The sequence below is a fragment of the Pantherophis guttatus genome, chromosome 4, assembly GCF_059756535.1.
Source record: "Pantherophis guttatus breed Tessera chromosome 4, ASM5975653v1, whole genome shotgun sequence".
NCBI classification, from domain to species: domain Eukaryota; kingdom Metazoa; phylum Chordata; class Lepidosauria; order Squamata; family Colubridae; genus Pantherophis; species Pantherophis guttatus.
Window position 1 is genome coordinate 52,216,140 of NC_142066.1, and position 21,559 is coordinate 52,237,698.

At 38.7% G+C, this 21,559-nt stretch overlaps 1 protein-coding gene across 9 annotated transcripts in view; it reads left to right on the forward strand.

The window, feature by feature from the left end:
* MED24 (mediator complex subunit 24) overlaps positions 1-21,559 on the forward strand; it is an 87,100-nt gene that overhangs the window by 23,577 nt on the left and 41,964 nt on the right. For all 9 annotated transcript variants that reach the window (XM_034415796.2, XM_034415797.2, XM_034415798.2 and 6 more), the window contains exons 6-14: positions 806-1,029; positions 1,769-1,880; positions 1,984-2,134; positions 3,305-3,418; positions 6,853-6,900; positions 7,759-7,841; positions 17,635-17,721; positions 18,617-18,728; positions 19,714-19,856. In XM_034415796.2, coding sequence (XP_034271687.1) covers positions 806-1,029; positions 1,769-1,880; positions 1,984-2,134; positions 3,305-3,418; positions 6,853-6,900; positions 7,759-7,841; positions 17,635-17,721; positions 18,617-18,728; positions 19,714-19,856 — 1,074 coding nt within the window. The remainder of the gene's footprint in view (positions 1-805; positions 1,030-1,768; positions 1,881-1,983; positions 2,135-3,304; positions 3,419-6,852; positions 6,901-7,758; positions 7,842-17,634; positions 17,722-18,616; positions 18,729-19,713; positions 19,857-21,559) is intronic.

Below are 21,559 nucleotides of genomic sequence, written 5' to 3' on the forward strand. Positions count from 1 at the left end.
ATTATATTATATTTTGGGGTATTCAGATTACATTTGGTGCTGTAGCAATCCTATGCTAACATTGCAGATGGAAGGCTAAGATTAAGCACTCATGCAATTTCACCACAGAAGTAAGATTTGAAATGGGCATTTTTTAATTGGCAAGTTATTCTCATAGTAGGGTACTTACAGGTCTTTGTGGCTTAAGCTACTGTGTTGAACATAGTGTTGCTCCATGTACTCTTGCACCATTTTGCTCTACTGCTTTCACTATTGGGCTCATTATTTCCATAAAGGGAGTTTACTCTTGCAAAACTATAACTGAGCTGTAGCTACAGGAAAGTATGTCCATGACTAAACTTGATTGGACTCAGAAGACCTAATGCAGCAATATGGCCTTTCAAGAATGGGCAGTGGCTATGAAACTGGGAAGTCAGTAGTGGGCAGGCAAGTGGAAAGAAGGTTACAAAAATCATTGGAGCTTTCAGAAATAAGATAATCTATCTTTTCTCCTTCACAGTTGAGATTTATCTGGCCGCCATGACAATTGAATAATGATGTGAACCAGAGCTTTCTTTCAGGTTCCTCTTCCTATTGTCTCATATATTTTTTCTTTCTTCGCATCATAGCCCATGTTCAAGTAGGAGAAGTCTTTCTCTGATACTTTTTGTGAGATTTCGCATTTCTCCCACACCCTTCCAAAGAAGCTAGGATTACATTTATGTTCCTGAAGATCATGGAAATTCTGCAGTAAATGTCTGCATGCCAAGCAAGATAGTCTTTTTGCTATATAACTTATTCTGTCCCTTCCTTACTGTATTTGCAGCTGCCATGGTAAGGCAGAAGAATGTATTGGCCTCTGTCGTGCCCTGATGAGTGTTCTCATTTGGATGCTGCGATGTGCTGCCTTCTATACAGAAAAGCTGAAAGAACTGCTGGAACAGGGGGCTGCAGAGAACCAGCTCAACATGTGCTTGGAGCGTCTGGTGAAAATTCTGGGGAGCACCAAAAATCGGGCCCTGATTCATATTGCCAAGCTGGAAGATACATGTATGTGGCCAGTGTTCATATGGAAGAGATATTTTTTAAAATTATGAAAAGAGCAACATACTGCAGATTTTAATACAAAACATTTATAAGACTTGAAACAGCATAAGTTTCTTAGTGATCCTCATTTTTATTTTTATTTAGTTGTGGATCCACAAAACTTTATAAACTTAACAATTATTCCAAGCCCTTCCCTGAAACTCAAGGAAGCAATAGCACACTTAATCTAGGTGCTTGGTTAAGTTAAGATGAACTTTGGATAGCAGATGCAGATGAGTAGACTGAATTGATATAAAACAGATCTTTATACCTTTCTTTTAAATCTAGCAAAATTGCATATGCCTGCAAATAGGTGAGGTTGTTAGTAAAACCAGGAAGACTGGAAGTGTTATCCTTGTCTCTAATCCTGTTCATCACTATTCATGGGTATGAGCAATAAACATTTAATAAGATTCATACTTATTACTGAGCCTTTTTTCCACCCCGGTTGCAATCTGCCAAATTTCAAGTCATTTTCTAATTGCTTGTGTATGAGAAACTGATTGTGTATATGTATGTGTGTGTACGTACGTACATACACACACACACACACACACACACACACACACACACACACACACACATATATATATATATATATATATATATATATGGAATTTTCTAGAAGAAAAATAAATGAGATATATTTTGGGTTGTTGGACAAATTGTGATTAAAATGTAACCTTTATGGTGTTTTGTTTAGCTTCCTGGAGTGCAATTGAACAGTCCCTTGCCAAATTGGGAGACAATGTGGGACATATTAATAATAATCAGTTGCGGAACCAATTGGAAGAGTGCATTAATCTTGTCAAAAGGTGAGCAAACAACAGCCACAGGTTAAGAAATGAATGGTTTACTTCTCCATATGCAAGTAAAGTTAAATGAATCTCTTCTTTCTTGTGTCACAATTCTCTACAGTATCCCTACCATGCTCTCAATTCATTCAGAACAGTTAAACAAAACAGGCTTCCCCACCATACATGCTGTGGTGCTGCTAGAAGGAACCATGAATCTGACTGGAGAACCACAGCCTTTAGTCGAACAACTGATGATGGTGAAAAGGATGCAGGTATGGATGGATCATAGAGGAATTCTCAGCATCTCTGTACTAGTCTTTCTGTTTGGCCTTCTATAGAGAAAATATCTCTATAGATCTTTTTTTTGCCTTTGTGGAGCCAGGGTGAGCGTGGCCTCTGTGGGCCATATCCAACCCACAGACCGCCAGTTTGACAGGACTAATGTAGACATATATGTGTTGAACCCAACCAAAAGGCTTATCATCATGTGTGAGCCTATTGTTTCATTTTGTTCAACAATATACAGCAGCTAAATCTGTGAATAGCCAGATATATGATCTACTCATCTTCTATATGTAGAACATATACATATGATGGAATATAAAGTTAGGACATTTCATTGGTATTCATTCTGAGCTGGTACAGCCCAATATTATTTTACTATGTAATAACTATCTAGACTAGAGTGACCTACCTTTTTAAATGGGGCTATAGTGATATACAAGGAATTATTTAAGGAATTTCTTGATGGATAGGCTGGTGAGTAAGACCATGACACAATCATATATCTCTTTATGTCTCCATATCTGGTATCTCAGACACCCAATCTCCTTTCCAGAAATGGAGAGATATTAGATATTTGACCTTGATCTTTTTTTTTTTTTTTGAAGTTACTTTCCTTCCAGCAAATTAGGATTCTTGGTATGAGACCTTTGGCTACTACATACTGTTGATTCTTCTGGGGTTCCATGTTCTGTCTCCTCTTTTTGAAAGTAGTGGTGGTATGGAATTTGCCATGTTACAGTTTCAGCTGTTTTTTTTTTTAATGGTAAAACTTTTCTTTATCTTTTTTGCAAGCATAGCATTGATGACATCCTAAAATTTCAAACATGCCCATCAGCCCACAGAGGTTGGAGACCTGACAGAAAGTTTTTACCCTTTTCATTTTCCGTGGAATGAAAGATGCATAATTGGCTTCGTAAAAAAAGAAAAATGCTTCTCTTTTCAGAAACCCTGTTACATATCATTGGCTACCAAGTAATGTTTGGATTCTTGGCAGCAGGAAATTTTGAGAGAGCAGGAATCTGCATTGTTGGTTGAGGTTGGGGTGAAATTGAATTTCTAGAAAAGCTATGGATAGGCTATACATTTACATATTTAGCTTATGGTGAAGCCTAGATCATTTTGTATTATAAGTATTTTTTTCCTCTATTCTTGGTTAGCGTATCCCATCCCCACTCTTTATTCTGGAGATCTGGAAAGCTTGCTTTGTGGGACTGATTGAATCTCCTGAAGGGACGGAAGAGCTGAAATGGACAGCCTTCACTTTCCTCAAGGTAAGCCTAAATGTCGGGGAAAAACAGCTGCGCTTAGTTGCCTTCAGTAGGATTCTGACCAGAAGGCTGTCATGAAGGAGTGTTCATGATAAGCATCTGGCTTTCAAAAAAGGTCAGAGAAGACAATATCTCAGCAGGAAACTATGTGCAAGAAGTCCTTGGTTCAATTCCTGATATTTCCACACACAGAACTGCAAAAACCTATCTATGAAATTTGTAATTATTACAGGCAAATCCAAATTGCATAGACCAATTCTCTGAAGTGATACAAAGCAGTTTCTTTCACTCCTAATAGAGAGATTTTTTTAGTCACTTGTTTTTGTTTATTCCAATGGTATGATTTAGGTGAATGGAAGGAATTTAATATGAACTCTTTCTAAAATCTGTATTACCCCTTTACAAATATGATTTCAATGTGTTTGCTTTTTCTGCATCTTCTGCAAGCTGTCTTACGTTCTCTGGCATTGCACAAACCCAGTTAAATATCCAGGGAATCTTTTTTGCATTTCAACCCATTCATGCTCATTCAGCTATGGATCTATGTACATATTTTCTTTGGTTAGTTACTTTTGTGGATTTTTTTCTTCATTGTAGTGTGTAGAAGAAATTCATTGCAGAATGATAGCAGTGTCAGGAGTGCATTCAGATGGCTCTTTAGCTTTCTGTATGAACTATGGATGCGTTTCTAAGTTTGTTTTTTGCTTTTTCTGCAACTGAAAAAAAGTTACTTTTAGAGGAATAAGAATGAAAATGGAGAATGGCTCAAGTACGTGACCATTCAGTGCTAGCTTCTAAACCAGGAGGGTCCTTACTTTGATTTCCTATGGTCTTCAGTGGAAATTTAAAAATTCACCGCAAGTAGTCTGTTCAGGTATCTGACAAAGGATATATTTTTTTGTTCCCTGTAAGGAGTAGTATGTAGGAGCAGGAAAATGAGGGAAAAAGATATAAAGATATAAAGAAAATATAAAGAGAGAAAGAACATGGGATTATTTTATTTTGGCTGTGACACTATTACATCAATGGCATGAATTCCCCAACATAAGGGGACTTGTTTACTTCTCTTGGCAACTCCAGGTCAAACTGTTCTGGGGACCTTTGTCAGGATCAGTTGCTCCTGGGGCCGTATACCAAAGATTAGATGTTCTTTTTTAAATTTAAGGATATTTACAGACCTATCTGATCCATGTGGAAAACCTTTCTTCAGATATTTTTGGCATAAATTGTGGCAGAAAACTGCAGCCATGTTACTTCTTGATTTCGACTCTGCATAAATACATGCTTTCAGATCTATTCTTCCTCTATGTAGCTGGTGACATTCATTGCCATACTAGTGACTTGAAGCCCAAGTTATTCTTTGTTCTTTCTTCTGGGCTGGTGTCTTTTGGTAGAGTATGGAGAAGTCTGCATTTAGCTGCATAATATTTTTTATAATATAAACATAAGCCAGATGGCTATGTCTTTCTTCTTCCTTGCTTTCTTAGTAAACACACTATGACGCTACTAGATTCCCCAAAAGAGACTCAACAAATTGCAATTTAACATTCCCGGCTTGTTCAATAAATCACTACTGCAGCTCAAGGACATCATGTATCCAATTGTCCATGCAGAGATGAATACATTAAGCATGAAAAAGTCAAGCAGATATACACAGGAACAGCCTGTGGACAAATTGGAATATTATGGAATAAAAGATAGGACAGTTAACTTGTGAAACAGCATGAAAATCAGATTAAAAACATCAAAGCTTTCCTTTATTTCTTTGGATCTTTTCCACAATGTCACTGTTGTGTCTTCAAATGCTTATTCATATTCAGCGAATGTCATAGCTAAGCAGTGATATTAAATCTGCCTTTTCTACCTCCATCATATCAGAAGAACTTCAGATTTTTTCCAAGAATATAGACATTTACAATTGCATGGTGTATAATAGAGAGCTCTGGTTGAAACTCTCCTGAGGCGTTAGCTGAGCTACTTTAATGTCACAAAATGTTTACAAATATTGTCATTTTGCCCATGCCTTTGGTGAGTGGCTGAAGGTCTCTTTAGATTGTGTACACTGTTTTCTTTGTTCTCTGTCTGGTTTTGTCATTTTGCCATCTTTACTCTTCATGTGTTGTTGTTGTTGTTTTCTTCTTTTAAATATTTTTTTATAATTTGCAAATCACCCAGATTTGCTGGGAGTCAGGCAGCATATACATTTGATGAAGAAAAAAGGAACCTTTTTATTTTAGTCTTGATCAGCAAAAGTCCATTAAGGACTTAACAGAGAGAACAACATATCTGTTTTAACCTTGATCACATAAATCAATTTTATATTTCTTCTTTTTACTTCTAACAGTCTTGATCTTTAATCCCTTCAAATAATCTCCTAAAATTTGATTTATTTTCATTTTTTTTTCTTTCTCACAGAAGGAACTTTGACAAGCTTCTTTTGCAAATCCAATATAGGAAAATTAGCCAGGTTTTGGTCTGTTATTTGTATATCCCTTTTAATTACTAAAATATTAGCTGGCTTTTTTTATTTGTGCAGTGTAGCATTTTTCTCGTATCATTCTTGTAGCCTATCATTTTTTAATCCACTTTCACATCTTGTCATATATAACATGTCCTCTTCCATGGCATCTTTTAAACATAATCAGTCTATAGATGCAGACACTATTAAAATTAATTTCTGAACTCATTGTTCCAATATTAAAATATTTTGCATCCTTCTGTATTAGCAAGTCAAATTTAAATATTCTTATCCTTTAGTTGTAATCTTTAATGCCTTTTAATTCCCTCTAATGTACAACCTTCAAAGTTCATCCTACTGTGTTTTTTAAGATAGTTCAAAACACAAGGAAAGGATTCCCAAAGGAAGGATTGTTAATTAATTTCAAAATCTTATTTCAAATCCATTTGGATCTTTAGTCCATTTGTAACTTTTCAAAATCAAAGTTCCAATCACTCTTTCGCTGTTTATTCCAAAATATTTTGTAAGTCTTTAAACTTGTATTTAAAACTTCTTTTCCTGAGTATTGAAAGAAATTCCCCCAGTCCCATAAAACCTGTCGATCGAGGGTTTCCTAATAGCTGTTATCAATAGCAGTTAAGAAACAATATCCAAAAATGATTTGGCCAGAGAGAAATTATGAAATTTCTTACTATATTATTTTTTCTTTGTTTTTATTTTGCTTTCTATTTTTGTTTTCTGTATTTTTTTCTTCTTTCTAGTTTGTATTAGTTTTTATCTTTTTAATTGCAGTTTTTAGTAAAATTGCTATGAGGAGAATCTTGAAAAATGAACCAATGTTTATGGGAGGAATGGGAATAGATTTATATGGAAGAAACCATGTTAGAAGGACATGTAGATCTTTGTATTGTTAGGAGGATAGAGAAGAAAAGATTAGGAACAAAGATTCCTAAGTGGTTAATTTTATTCTTTTTTTTAGATACCACAAGTTTTGGTGAAATTGAAAAAGTATTCTCCAGGAGAAAAGGTAAAAAATATATCAGAGTGACATTTGAGCATTATTTTAATGCTCTGTTTTGTTTTCTATATTTGCTTTTTTAAATTATGGGAAACAGAAACAAATAAAAAAATACTAATTAGGCTAGTGGTGATCATGTAAACTGTGAACGCGCCCATGTCAGTGACTTCGAAGAGTGAAGTCTCTATATCGACGAGCAATATAGTTTTGATTGTCAGTTTGATTATTAGAACAAAAAGGAAACTTAACAGTGAGTTTGTGACTGAGTTGGGATTTGAATGTTTGTGTTTAATTTTATTTTAGGAGGCCTTATGTTGATCTTTTAAGAAAATTAAATGCTCACTAACAGCTTTTATTTGACTTCTTAAGATTCTCCCTTTTGAAATTGGAAATCATTATAATTGGCTGCTACTTCTCCTCCTCCTCCTCCTCCTCCTTAATACAGACACAAACTCAGCCTACCCTTTATAATTAAATTCCATTGAAAATGGAAACAATTAAAGAGTGTCTTTTCCAAAGCAGCAATCATTTTTTAATCCAAGGTAATTGCATAAAATATAGATAACAGTTTACCACATACAAAGATAAGGTAAGAGAAGCAACCACTTTATAAAACTTCACTCTACACACTACAAACAGAAACAGAAAAGGTTATCAGGGTATCAAATGTGAAAAAATTATTTTTTAACCTCATTAAACATTAAAAAATGCATATTCCAGCTACTCTAAAATATTTGGCGGTATATCTTATTGAAATGCACTGTCTCAGCTTAAAATTTATAACAAATTAGGGGTAGAGTTACCAGGGCTCAATTCCTAGATTTTTAAAGATCTAAAGAAGTATACTGTACTGTTCTACTGTTGCAGGATTTCACAGAAGATGTGAATTGTGCCTTTGAATTCCTATTGAAGCTGACCCCGCTCCTGGATAAAGCTGATCAACGGTGCAAGTAGGTCCCTTCAATGGAAACATCGCAAATAGACGATGTAGAACTTTCTATAGCTAATCCCCGGGTTATGAGTGTTCATTTAGCGCCCGTTCGAAGTTATGAGATAAGTGCCCCCTAGTGTTTATGAGCAAGTCTCAAAATTATGAATGTTACAGCACCACAACATTCACCCTATTCTCCCTGCTTCTGCTCCCCACATCCTGCCACACCGGACTCACTTACTTTAGAAGATCTGTCTCCTCTTTGCCACGGTTTCTTTGCTTTTGAGGGAGAGGAGAGTTGATGGAACCTCCTGGGTGTTGTAATATCGTGCGAGTTCAGGCATCCATCCCATTTTGCAGAGATTTGGTCCTGAACTCTTGCAAGATCACAGACCCCTGAAACTTTCATTCTCATCACAAAAATGTTTCCTGTGCCTGTCTTCTGCTCCTCCCCCCAACTCTTTTTTTTTTTTTAATTTGATTTATATGCCGCCCTTCTCCGAAGACTCAGGGCGGCTTACAATGTGCTCAGCAATAGCCTTCATCCTTTTGTATATTTATACAAAGTCAGCTTATTGTCCCCACAACTGGGTCCTCAATTTACCTACCTTAGAAAAGATGGAAGGCTGAGTCAACCTTGAGCCTGGTGAGATTCAAACCCTGCAGTAATTGCAGGCAGCTGGTCTTAATAACCAGCTTAATAACAGGGTGCCTTAAACCCCTGTACTACCAAGGCTCTTTTCCGCCACCACTAGGACACTTTTTGCCCAGACAGAGACGAAGCTTCATATGCGTGCAAATGGGGCCTTTGAAAACAGAAGAATTTGCTCCGTTTGGAAACGCCCCATAGGCACCTATGAGACCTTTGAAATGGAGCAAATCCCTCAGTTTTCAAAGGCCCAATTTGCACGCAGATGAAGCCTCCAGTCTCCGTCAAGTCTTGATGTGGGTAAAAAGTGTCCAGGTGATGGTGGAAAGGAGTTGGGGGAGAGGGGAAGGAGTAGGAGACAGGTGCCACAAACACTTTTCGCGCCCAGGAGCTTCCATTGACTCGACTCTCCCTCAAAGGGAAAGAAACCGCAACAGAGAGGAGACAGATCTTTGCAACGTTAGTGAGTCCGGTGTGGTAGGGAGGGGGAAGCATGAGGTATCTTAGTGGGTTGGGGAGGCCTTGGGGCTTGTTCCATCACTAGCCCCCCCTCCCCGGCTTTCCCCATCCTGAGATACCTCATGTGCATTTAATGAACTGCGTATTCGCCAACGCATTAAATTAGCGAATGCATGGGTGAAAGCAGGAAGTGATCTCATTCATGGTACGAGATTCACTCCCATGAATCCTTGAGATACGAATGGAATGGACAGACTCCATTACATTCATAACTTGAGGACTACCTGTACTTAGAATTTCTGTCTCTATGATTACAAGTCTCCAGTGCGGCCAGGAATATAGCAAGTCTGACCTGCAAAATGTTGGCCATACATTCATCTTGGCTTTCGTTTTTAAGAGTACGTGAATTTCTGTCTCTATGACTATAAGTCTCCAGTGCGGCCAGGAATATAGCAAGTCTGACCTGCAAAATATTGGCCATACATTCATCTTGGCTTTCGTTTTTAAGAGTAAGTGAATACCCATTAGTTTACTGAGAAAAGAGGTAGCCAAATAGGAAAAAAATGCAAGATTAGGATGAGGATAGTATTTAGACATGGTAGTTCAGAGGAGGACTAATAATGGGGAAAGCAGCCCATATTTAGCATTTAGCCCATATTTGCATATGGGCTAAATCCTGAAAATTAGCCTCTTAAACATGTTATTGTTGTTATCTGACAGGGTCTGAATAATTGAAAATATGGATAAATTTCAGTTCAAACTCAAGTTAATTAACTACTGACATATGTTTGCTTACCAATATGTATTCTGTTTGTATACTGTGAGTCGAGTTGTTCAGTTCCCCAGATTTTCTAGCCAGTTTGAGGAAGACACGATGTCTGTTTGGTCTTGGTTTCTGCATTATATGCAAAGTGAGAAAGAAACAGCACAACCGATATAAAGTTTTTGTTTATATTTAAATATAATTAGGTAGTTGCATTAATAGTTTAGACAAGCATTTGTTTTATATAATACTTGTATAATACTTCACATTTTAAAGTCATGAACCATAGTTTATTATAGATGTATGAACCAGGTCAGAGGTTGGGTAGGAGCACTAAGATGTCCATTGAATTCAGTTTAAGTAACTGCTTTTTTAATTCATTGTCTAATGACAGAATACAGGTAGTCCTGGCTTAACTGCCATAAATTGGTACTGCCAATTCGATTGCTAAGTGGAAAATCACATGATCACAACACACTTACAGCATTCTATTGTTAAGCATTTGCTGACTGATATATCATGTAATTGAAACTGATTATTTTACTTCCATGTTCTCCATTCTGTTTGTTCCAAAAGCACGCAAATATGTGACCATGGGTTGTTACGACAGTTGTAAATGCATGCCAATTGCAAAGTGCCTGAATGGTGATCACATGAATGCAGGACACTGGCGGTCAATATTGTGAGGATTGGTTGCAAAACTGTCTTTTGTAATACCATCATAACTCTATATAGTCATTAAACAAGGCAGCTAATAAGCAAGGACTACTGTATCTAAAGCAAGCGCACAATACAAATGTACTTTGTTTATATAATATAACAGTCACAAACTGATAATTTGGTATCCAATGACAGATTTTGCAGTATATACATTTAGAAAGCATTAGGAATGATGAAAATTGGACATAGGCTTAGTATTTGGAAGATTGGACAGGCAAGAACAATATGTCCTTCTCTGTGAGTCAGGAAACTGACTGAATTAGCTTAGCTGTATCATCACATCTCAACCTAACTCTGCACAAGGCATTTTGAGAGGTTACTTTGACATTATCTCTGGATAAGCCACCTGGACGTACAGGAAGCAACTGAACATGATAAAGTCAATTTAAACTTTTGTTGACTCCATATCCACCAAGTGCTGGAAGCTGCCTTTGAGTGGATTTATTGTAACTGTTTTTAACACTGAAAAAGCTGGAAAGAACCAATTTTATATCTCGTCCTTCATATCAGGAAAAAATTAAAATATAAATAAAAATGTAAAGCACAGTAGAACAGCACAGCAATATTTACTGCATGAAATATTTTCATAATTGAAAGGCCATGGAAAATAATTCTTTTCCTGTTACTAAAAAGCATTAATGATGACTTTCTGTCCATGGCTCTTAAAGAAAGCCTTTCCACAGAGAAATTTCTATTATCATTTGTCACTTCTTTTCAGGTAGTTGGGCCACGCTGTGAAAAGCCTATGTGAGGGCAGGTCATAAGTAAAAGAAACAGATGAGTGAATTCATAACAATAACAGAAGTTTGCAAAATTATATATAAAAAAGACTAAAACAGGAAAGATGCCTAGAACTGACTTCTTACCAGAAATGCTAGGAGGATGAACTTTTACAATCTTTACAAAATACAATGAATTCTATTTTACAGAGGGGAAAGAAGTCAGAAAGTAGGAAAAAGGATAATATAGCTTCAATAACTAAGGAGGGAGATTACCGTATTTTCCGGTGTATAAGACGATTGGGCATATAAGATGACCCCCGACTTTTCCTGTTAAAATATAGGGTTTGGGCTATACTCACCGTATAAGACTACCCCTCTTCCAACGCACACCAAATAAAAATTAAAAAACATCAACTGGCTCACCCACAATGTAAAAGCAGCAGTGCTTTTAGCAATGCTAGACCCAAAATGGCCCCTGCAACAAGCAGGAACCTCACACAGCCACAAAAAGTCCAAAAAAACAACTTTCACACTTTACATACACACAGCACAACACAACTGGCTCACCCACAATGTGAAAGCAGCTGTGCTAGACCCAAAATGGCCCCTGCAACAAGCAGGAACCTCACACAGCCACAAAAAGCCCCAAAAAACAACTTTCACACTTTACACACACAAAATTCCACATACAGCTTTGTGAGATTTTGTGTGTTTGTGTAGTTAGAGTGAAACACTACAGAAACACACTAAATCTCAGAAAGCTGCACAAATATTATTTTATTTTATTTTTATTTTTATATGAAAACTAAATTTAAAACTTCCTAAACTTTAAATGGCTAGGTCTAAAAAAGAACAACTAAAAAAAACCCCAATTAACTATTTTTTTTAAAGCTCCCAAAGGGGGAAAAAAACTTACCCAATAGAACAGGAGTCTCCAACCTTGGCAACTTTAAGACTTGTAGACTTCAACTCGCAGAATTCCTCAGCCAGCTTTGTTTTGCTGGCTGAGGAATTCTGGGAGTTGAAGTCCACAACTCCCTGCCTGCTTGATTGCAGGCAGGGAGTGGCTTGCTGATGGAATGGATTCAGGCAAGCGAAGCAAGGCAAGCGTTGCGACTAGCAGCTAAGGTAAGCAAGCAGGAGGGGGAAAACTTTTTTCCTTTTACATGGCTCTGGCGATCCCAGCTGCGTGGCCTGATTAGCAGACAACGCAGCTGGGATCGTCAGAACTTGGATCACCAGAGCCATGTAAAAGGAAAAAAGTTTTTTCCTTTTACATGGCTCTGGCAATCCCAGCTGCGTTGCCTGATTAGCAGGCAACTCAGCTGGGATCGTCAGAGCTTGGATCGCTGGCTCTGGCGATCCCAGCTGCGTGGCCTGATTAGCAGGCAACTCAATTGGGATCGTCAGAGCTTGGATCGCTAGAGCCATGTAAAAGGAAAAAAGTTACATGGCTCTGGCAATCCCAGCTGAGTTGCCTGATTAGCAGGCAAAGCTGGGATCATCAGAGCTTGGATCACCAGAGCCATTTAAGGCTCGTCAGAGCCTTTCGGGCTGGTCTGCCTGGTTACAGGAGAATGACACCCAGCATATAAGATGACCCCCGACTTTTGAGAAGATTTTCATGTGTTAAAAAGTCGTCTTATACACAGGAAAATACGGTTTTAACTTTAATAAGAAATTATTGGCCAATATCATTATTGAATAATAACTGTAAACTCTTTACAATAATTTTAGAAATATTTTGCAAAATAATTTTGTAATTTTGGAAAATTATTTAATTCATAATATATTACCATGATGGGTGAACCTGTGGCATGCATGCCAGAGGTGGCATGCAAAGCCTCTGTGGGAACGCGCACTATCGCCAGCTGCTCTCTTCCGGGTTCTGGTGCATGTGCGTACACACTCCAGTTTTGGCACTTGGTGCCGAAAAGGTTAACCATCACTGATATATTATCAATATTCTGGTTTTGGTTTTTTTTGCTTAGAATAATTGATTTACTTGAGGTGGCTAATTTTAAGAGAATTAAAAAAAATTTTTTTTCCTCAGTACAATTTTCTCCTAGTTTTTGTATTTTTATATTTGGGGAAGTTTTCTTGTCCTGGCAGATTCTTTGTTGTGCAAAGTTTGCTTTTCTCAATCCAAGGCTATTTCTTGTTGATGTTTTCTGTCTGTTTGGGATATCTCCCCCATTGTGAAGGTTAAAGTGACCCAGCTTTGATATTATATCTTTTGTTTGGGTTTCAGCATTTCCCCAAACCTTGAAAATTTTAATTCTAGACTGAAACAATTGCATTCAGACAAAGGCCTTTTACAGACAGCTCTTAAAGATAGTGTACATAATTCCTTAGAAGGGCATGTTTTATGTTGTATCCCCAAACCTCTACATTTTTTTTATCCCAACATGTGGATTGTGATTAGGCATAGAACAAAAGTGACTAAAATTATTTCAGTTGCTAATGAGATAATAGCATAGTAGGTATGTTTAGAACTATGTGCCGCTATTTAACATTTGAAAAGGCAGTATTGTGTATTATACATTTTAGAAGAGACAGGATATCAACAGCTGCCTGAGATCAGAGGAGGATTTGCTACTCCTCCAGATGTTCCCTTCTTTTCCCCTTTTCCCCAGAAGAAGTGTACACCCACTCACTCTCTGGCCAGCTGCTCTCTGGAGAAATCATTTTGAGATGGTCTTTGAAGTAATATATTGTGAAGTTATTGCAGCATTTACCTGAACAGGCAAATGCCATGGAAACTTTATAATGTATTACAATTCAGACTCCCTCAGAGTGATGCTTAGGGTAGTGTACTGTAGCATCAAGCTGGGCATAATGGTATGTGATTGGATATTAAATATCAATCACAATATGTCCTCTCAGTTGATATTATGGAGGGAGGAACAACTAAGGAGAGAGTGATTTAGCTAGGTGAAGGGACTGATCTAAGGGAAACTTGGAGTCCAAACCTATATATCAGAGTGAGAGGCTTATGAATATATATTTAATGCCAGGTAAGGCAGAAATTCATATTCTATAGATATATTAAGAAAGTCAGTCTACAAAGCATCAAACCGTAACAACTTCCAGGCACTTCTCCTGCATTGCCTACTTGGGCCAGAACAGAAATATATAGAAATATATTTCTAGTGTATTGTTGATACTTCATCTAATGCCAACAGATAATTCTCTCCATGACTTCATGTAGATGCAGGTAAGCAGATTGGGCAGTCCACCAAGGGGAACCACTTGCTCCGTGGTTTGACTGCTGACTCCCAGGTTTTGCACTTCACCTGGAAGAATTCCAGAATTAATGGTATCAAACTTTTGACAGGCCTAGTAGAACCAAGGGGGATATTCTCCCTAATCCATGTATTGCTTGCTACAAGTTATCCACAAGAGCAACTAATGCAATTTCTGCCTCATGCCCATGCCTGAATTCTGACTGGAAGGGATCTAGATCAGGGGTCACTAACCTTTCAGACCTCCAGGACCACTAAATTCATAATTTTAAATCCAGTGGACTACTAATATGAATCAAGTGCACCACTCGCTGAAGTGCCTGGACTCCCAGTGATGGGATGGGGTCCTTCAGGCACTTAGCTTGGCCACCTGTTTCTGCAACCTTAAACACAAAAGAGCTATTTGACTCGTTTCCCACAGAAAACAAAACACCAGGGGCCACAAAACCTGGGTGGGCATAGCAACTCAACTCCCACCCAGTTATATGACCCCCTCAGCCATGCCTACCCAGGTTTTGTGGCTCCCATGCTTTGCCTCTTTCTCGCTCTCTGTTGTCTTTCTCATGATCATGTCTCTCTCTCTCTTTCTGTCTCTCATCTCTCTCATTCTGATTCTCTGGCATGCTCTCGGTCTCGTGGGTGCTTCTTTGACCTTTGTTGGTGCTGGACACACCTCGGTCGCTTGGGGAAACACATGACCTGCTCTGCGCCCCGAGACACTCGCCCGACCCAGCTGCGGCTGATGCTCCATGTCATAATTGACTCCAGGAGGAGAAGGGGACACCATCTCCCCCATTGTGAAACACGCTACATTTAACTGTGCTGCGTAAGGTGCTGCAAGAGAAGTGGGCGGGCCATGGAGGCGCCAACAGTAGCGGCAGAGAGAAATGGCTGGGCCAGTGTCTCGGGGTGGAGAAGCAGTCACGTGTTTCCCCAAGCGATCGAGGTGCGCACAGCACCAAAAAGGGCCAGAAGAAGCACCCGCGAGACCCAGCAAGAGATGAAGAAACTACAGGGGCGCTGTCCATCTGCCGCCTTTGCCCTTACTTTCTCAGGCCAGACAAGGAAAGGAGTGACTGCGAGGAGAGGGCGAGGGGCAGGGCCAGCCACTGGTGGGATGAAAGATCTGCAGGTTGCCGACACCCGTTGCTTCGGCCCACCTGCGCCACCCCCCCTTTCCGCAACAGCACCTTTACCTCGCTCTGGCCAGCAAGTTGCAAGTTGCATGTACTATTCTCTACGGTGGAGATTTCCAGCCCTACCACAAGCTGCCTGGCTGGTCCCATATTCCAGAGCTCTAGTCACAGGACTGGCCCATTGGTTATCCTGGAGCAGCTCCTCCATCCGGGTGCACTGCGGACCACCAAAATTTTCTCGTGGACCACCAGTAGTTCATGGACCACCAGTGGTTCATGGACCACCAGTTGGTGACCTCTGATCTAGATAATTCATTTCATCTGTAACTGCCACTGCATCACTGGATGTGAGGGCGATCTGGCTGCAACATTTGTCAACCCATTGATCACCAGGGTTGATTTGACTGATCTGGCTGGCTAAGTGGGTGTCCCCTTCCTCCCTCACTGCTCCATGTGTGTCCCTCCCGAAGCTGCATGCTTGGAGAAAGAGGATGACCATCCCAGATAGAAGGAGTATACCGATCTGTAACTGTCACTGCATCATTTTATGAATATCTTCCCTGCAGAAGGGGAGATTGAAGACAGGTTGATAACTGTTGGCATGACTGGGTTGGGAAATGGCCACTTGGGGACAATGTGATCCTCAGGTAAAGAAGTATTCATTACTGTTAGTAGCAAGTAGATAACTGTGGCCAAACTGTCACCATCCAGGGTGGATTAGAACTTCAGTGGAGGTATTAGCCTCATCTGATTAAAAAGACATTTATCTATCTATCTATCTATCTATCTATCTATCTATCTATCTATCTATCTATTTATTTATTATTTAAATTTTTATACCACCCTTCTCCCGAAGGACTCAGGGCGGTGTACAGCCACAATAAAACAACATATCTCCACAATCTCTAATTGAAAAAATAGTTTAAAACTTATTAAATAATTTGGCCCTTGTATTAAAAAACTAAAAATATCCAATTAAAATTCATTTTCTAAACCAGCCCAGCCTGTTGAAACAATAGAGTCTTAAGGGCACAGCGAAAGGTACATAGGTCGGGGATCATACGTATCTCTGGGGGCAATTCATTCCAGAGGGCAGGTGCCCCCACAGAGAATGCTCTCCCCCTGGGTGTCACTAGTCAACATTGTTTGACTGATGGCACCCTGAGGAGTCCCTCTCTGTGGGAGCGTATTGGCCGGTGGGAGGCTATCGGTGGCAAAAGGCGATCTCGTACGTACCCAGGTCCTAAGCCATGGAGCGCTTTAAAGGGGTAACCAACACCTTGAATTGCACCCGGAAGACCACCAGGAGCCAGTGCAGCTCGCGCAGGAGAGATGTTACATGGGTGCGCCAAGTCGCTCCCATAATCACCCGCGCGGCCGCATTTTGGACCAGTTGGAGCCTCCGAGTGCTCTTCAAGGGGATCCCCATGTAGAGAGCATTACAGTAGTCCAGACGAGAAGTGACAAGGGCATGAGTGACCGTGCGCAAGGTGTCCCGGTCCAGAAAGGGACGCAACTGGTAGATCAAGTGAACCTGATAAAAAGCCCCCCTGGCCACAGCCGTCATATGATCTTCTAAAGACAGCCGTGCATCCAGGAGGACACCCAAGTTGCGAGCCCTCTCTGAAACATCTATGCCTTCTTCAAATCTTCAGAGATAAAACTGGATTCCTTACCTGTGAACCTGTCCTTTAGACTTGGGTGGGCAGCTTATTTTCTGTTAAGAACTGCATTTCCAGATAAATTACTGATAAGTTTGCCTAAGACAAGCAGTAAGTGAAGCTAGAACGTCAACATGGATGGGTCTGTTTTTCTCTCAACTCCCTTCCAGCACTTCCCCCCACCTTTTTTTCCTCAAAAGACAGGCTATTGGAAAAAGTATAGTTAAGTCTTATCAACTATCTGGAATGTTTGCAAATGGCTTTTAAATCTTGATTGAAAGTGCAAGTTACACATTCTCATAACCTTGTTTAAAGCAAGTTGAGCTATTTTCTTAAGAAAATTCATAAGGATGTGCAAAACTGACCATTATAGGAGGCAATTAAGCCAGATGACATTTACCTGTCTTTTGCCATGTTCCTTCAGAAATTTGTACATCAGTTTCTTCTGTTGTTCTAGCTGTGACTGCACAAACTTCCTCCTCCAGGAATGTAGCAAGCAAGGTCTGCTGTCTGAAATCAATATGAATAATCTCATAGCAAAAAGGTATGGTTGTTTGAAAAACTTTTCATGAAAAGAGCAAGAGCCAAGTTCAAGTAAAAAGACAATATTGATGGCCATTAAAAATATATTAGGTTTCCATCATGAATTGGAATAGAAGTAGAGAGTAAGTTTGGGTCTGAGTTGCCAGAGCCCAAGGCCATTCCTCAGCCTTTCAGGAATCATGTTTTCCCCAAATTTCTTAATTCCCAAGAGGAAATATTTTCAACCATTTAAAATGGGGTGGGAAATTTTGCTTATGCATATACTGTACATAAAAGAATATTAGTGTATTCTCATATTCTTGACCATGTAATCACAGCAATATTAGTGTTTGAAATCAATCTCTTCTTTTGAATATTTCTCCTTTGGGGGGAAAATCTTGAAAGCAGATTGCTTTGTTTTAATCCAGTAGCATTTTCCTTCATGTTTTTGAGACTATGAAGGCATTTATTATATGAAAGTGCAAGTTCCAATAAAATACCTTTCTGTGTAAAATCTCATTCTAAATCTGTCATATGATTTTTGTTTCATTTAATAAAAATGTAGAAACATGATTAAGGCTAACTACAAAGGTATTAAATTTAGATTGCTTTGTTTTAATCCAGTAGCATTTTCCTTCATGTTTTTGAGACTATGAAGGCATTTATTATATGAAAGTACAAGTTCCAATAAAATACCTTTCTGTGTAAAATCTCATTCTAAATCTGTCATATGATTTTTGTTTCATTTAATAAAAATGTAGAAACATGATTAAGGCTAACTACAAACGTATTTAAATTAAAGGTATTATTACTATGAACCAGTATGTGTGTTGAGTTTTACTTATACATTGAAAAGTGTCAAATGCACCACGCTTATATATGCACCACTTGTATGACTTTCCTCCTTTCCCAACTAGGGCTGCTGATCGAGAACATGCACCATGTTTAAAATCTGCAGAAAATGCTAATATTCAGCCCAATCCAGGCCTTATCTTGAGAGCAGAGCCCACTGTTACCAATATCTTAAAAGTAGGTCCTATTTTGGTGCTGATCCTATGCATGTTTTCCATGGATTAAAGTATTTTCAACACAGACATGTTTCTGAGTAAACATAGCTAGGAAATGCAATTCTTCGGCTGTATTTCAAGAAGCTTAACACAATTTTTTAAAGGGTTATTTTTGGATTGTTATGTGGTTCTGGTTAATAGTAGGCCTAATAATTTAAAAGGAGTCTGAACCAAAGTTTTCCAACTATAAGAAATTGTTTCAGTTATCCTGGGACGCTGTTTTTCTCTAAAAAAAATACCAGCAGTTTTTGGTATAATGGGATTATATTGATGTTTAGTATATATCACTGCAAAATGATTAATTATGATTTTACAATACTAGATGATTTATAAAATTATGTACTTGTTAGAAAAGCCGTAGCGGCTTGGTTCTCCCATAGGATTAAACCAAAATTACAGCACATTATGGCTCAGCACTGTGAGCAGTTCAGACAAACACAGTTCAAATTCCTAAATGTGATGATATAAATGAAGGCAGAATCAAATTCTATTCTAATTCTGTTTCTATCTTAGAGAAAACTTTAGTAATTCTGTCTGGCCAGCATATATCACTTAATATCTCTTTACTTATTTCAGAACTAAATATAGGAACTGTTTGTGATAAAATACAAGATTAAACTATATACACTACAGACTTAAATGTACTTTTAGCCAAATGCCTCCAAATTTAAATGTAAGGGGAGAAAAATTAGATACTAAATTCATATTGCAAATGTAGGCAAAGATAAGGTAAAATTGGTCCCCAGACTTAACAAAATCAGATTACAATATTTTAAGGAAGAAAGGAGTCTGGGCTGGATACCAGCTTCCAGTGCTTGCTACCTATGTGGTTACCCATAGCTAGGGTCATTTTATTTAAGTGTTGAAAGCTGATTTTTCTTTTACTCAAATTCCTATGTTTTGTGCATCTAGATCCACCTTCCTTATTTTATTTCTTTTTATATCAGACAATGGATTCAGATCACTCAAAATCCCCAGAAGGACTACTGGGAGTCTTGGGCCATATGCTTTCAGGAAAGAGCTTGGACCTACTATTGGCAGCTGCAGCAGCTACAGGAAAGCTGAAATCCTTTGCTCGGAAATTCATCAAGTAAGTGTGTATGATGAATTGTTGAAAGTCAGGGTTGTCTGTTATTCCCTCATCCTTTGATAAACTAAAAAGTGTGGTGTAATATCATCATTTGGTAAGGTTGTTTGCTCCTGGCTATGGAGTTGCCTATGGAAATTGTAATGTGACAGTTTTATTTTGCTTGAGTAAATTGATACAGGGAACAAGTGGCAACCTTTTTGGGACTCAGGATTGCATTTTCAAAAATTATTTATGAGAGCAGCTACAGCTACTGCTACTGTAAGGGCCATAGTGGTTAAACAGCAGCATTACTGAATGGGAAGAGGACAGAATTTGCTGTTTACTCCCCCCCTTTTTTTAATGAGGTTTTTAATTAAAATTTGCTTAATTATTAGAAAGTTAAGATTGTACTTTACCTAAGAATTTTTTTCCCCCTGCAAATCATAGAGTTAAAACCCCCATTGTTATTCAATAGTACAGAATATTTGGGAACTACAAAAATGGGGTTGCTTCCTGCTCATTCCTGCCGGTGCCTTAGAGCCCTAACTTGAAGGCTATAAAGTTGTAGCAAAGTTGTAGCAAAGTTATAGCAAAACAGCTATAGGGTTATGTGTCATCCTCAAAGGTTACACTGAGACCTGCACTGTGATCAGAATTTTATCTAAGTCCTATTAATAAATGAAGATATTCTAGTTAAATAAACAACAGCTGGAACAGATTACTGTGTTCTGACCTTTATTGAATGTGTTCAAGCCAACATTAACTGTCCTTATGTAAAGCCTTAAATAATCAGCTCTCTTAAGAGAGTAAACTGAATTAGATTTTCAATCAGTGAGATGACAATCAGATCTGAACATGAGGGGACCTTCCATGTTAAAAAAAAATCATCATCTTCATCATCAGAGTCTTTTTCAGGAGATATGTTTATGGAAGTCATTAATGCCCCATACGGAAGAGATCTCTGTAGATCTTTGAAAAAAGGATGTCAGTGCTCAAGAATATCAATAGAGTTTCAGAACTGTTGCTAGAGCGTTTGGTCTTCATCAATCCATCACCTTCAAATAAAGAAAATGCATCATTGATATTCTCTCTATGGATGATCATGCCATACTATAAAAGTCACCCCAAGAACAAAGTGTACAATACTATGGGAGGCTGAGAACAACTCCAGGCTAAATAGCAAAGCTTCTGCAGTCCTTTCTTTCATTCACAATAAGTAAAACACTGAATAAGAGTGATTTACATATATAGGAGGGTCTAGCCAAAAAAGCCAGTTTGGTGTTGTGGTCAAGGCACCAGGCTAGAAACCATGAGACCACGAGTTCTAATTCCACCTTAGATACAAAGCTACCTGGGTGACCTTGGGCTAGTAAGTTTCTCTCAGCCCTAGGGAGAAGACATTGGTAAGGTACTTCTGAAAAATTTTACCAAGACTTTTCTAGGCAGTCTCCTTGAGAATCAGACATAATGGTTTTGGCCAGCAGGGAGGTGACACGAGGCTGGCTCCAGGCTTTAGTTAACACGTCCTTGAGGGAAGGGGCCTTCCTGCAATCATTAAAGGAAGCGGTTGTAAGGCCCCTCCTCAAGAAGCCTTCCCTGGATCTAGCAGAATTAAAGAACTTTCGTCCAGTCTCCAACCTACCCTTTGTGGGAAAGGTTGTAGAGAAAGTGGTGGCACTTCAGTTCCTGTGGTCATTGGAGGAAACGGATTATCTAGAGCCTTT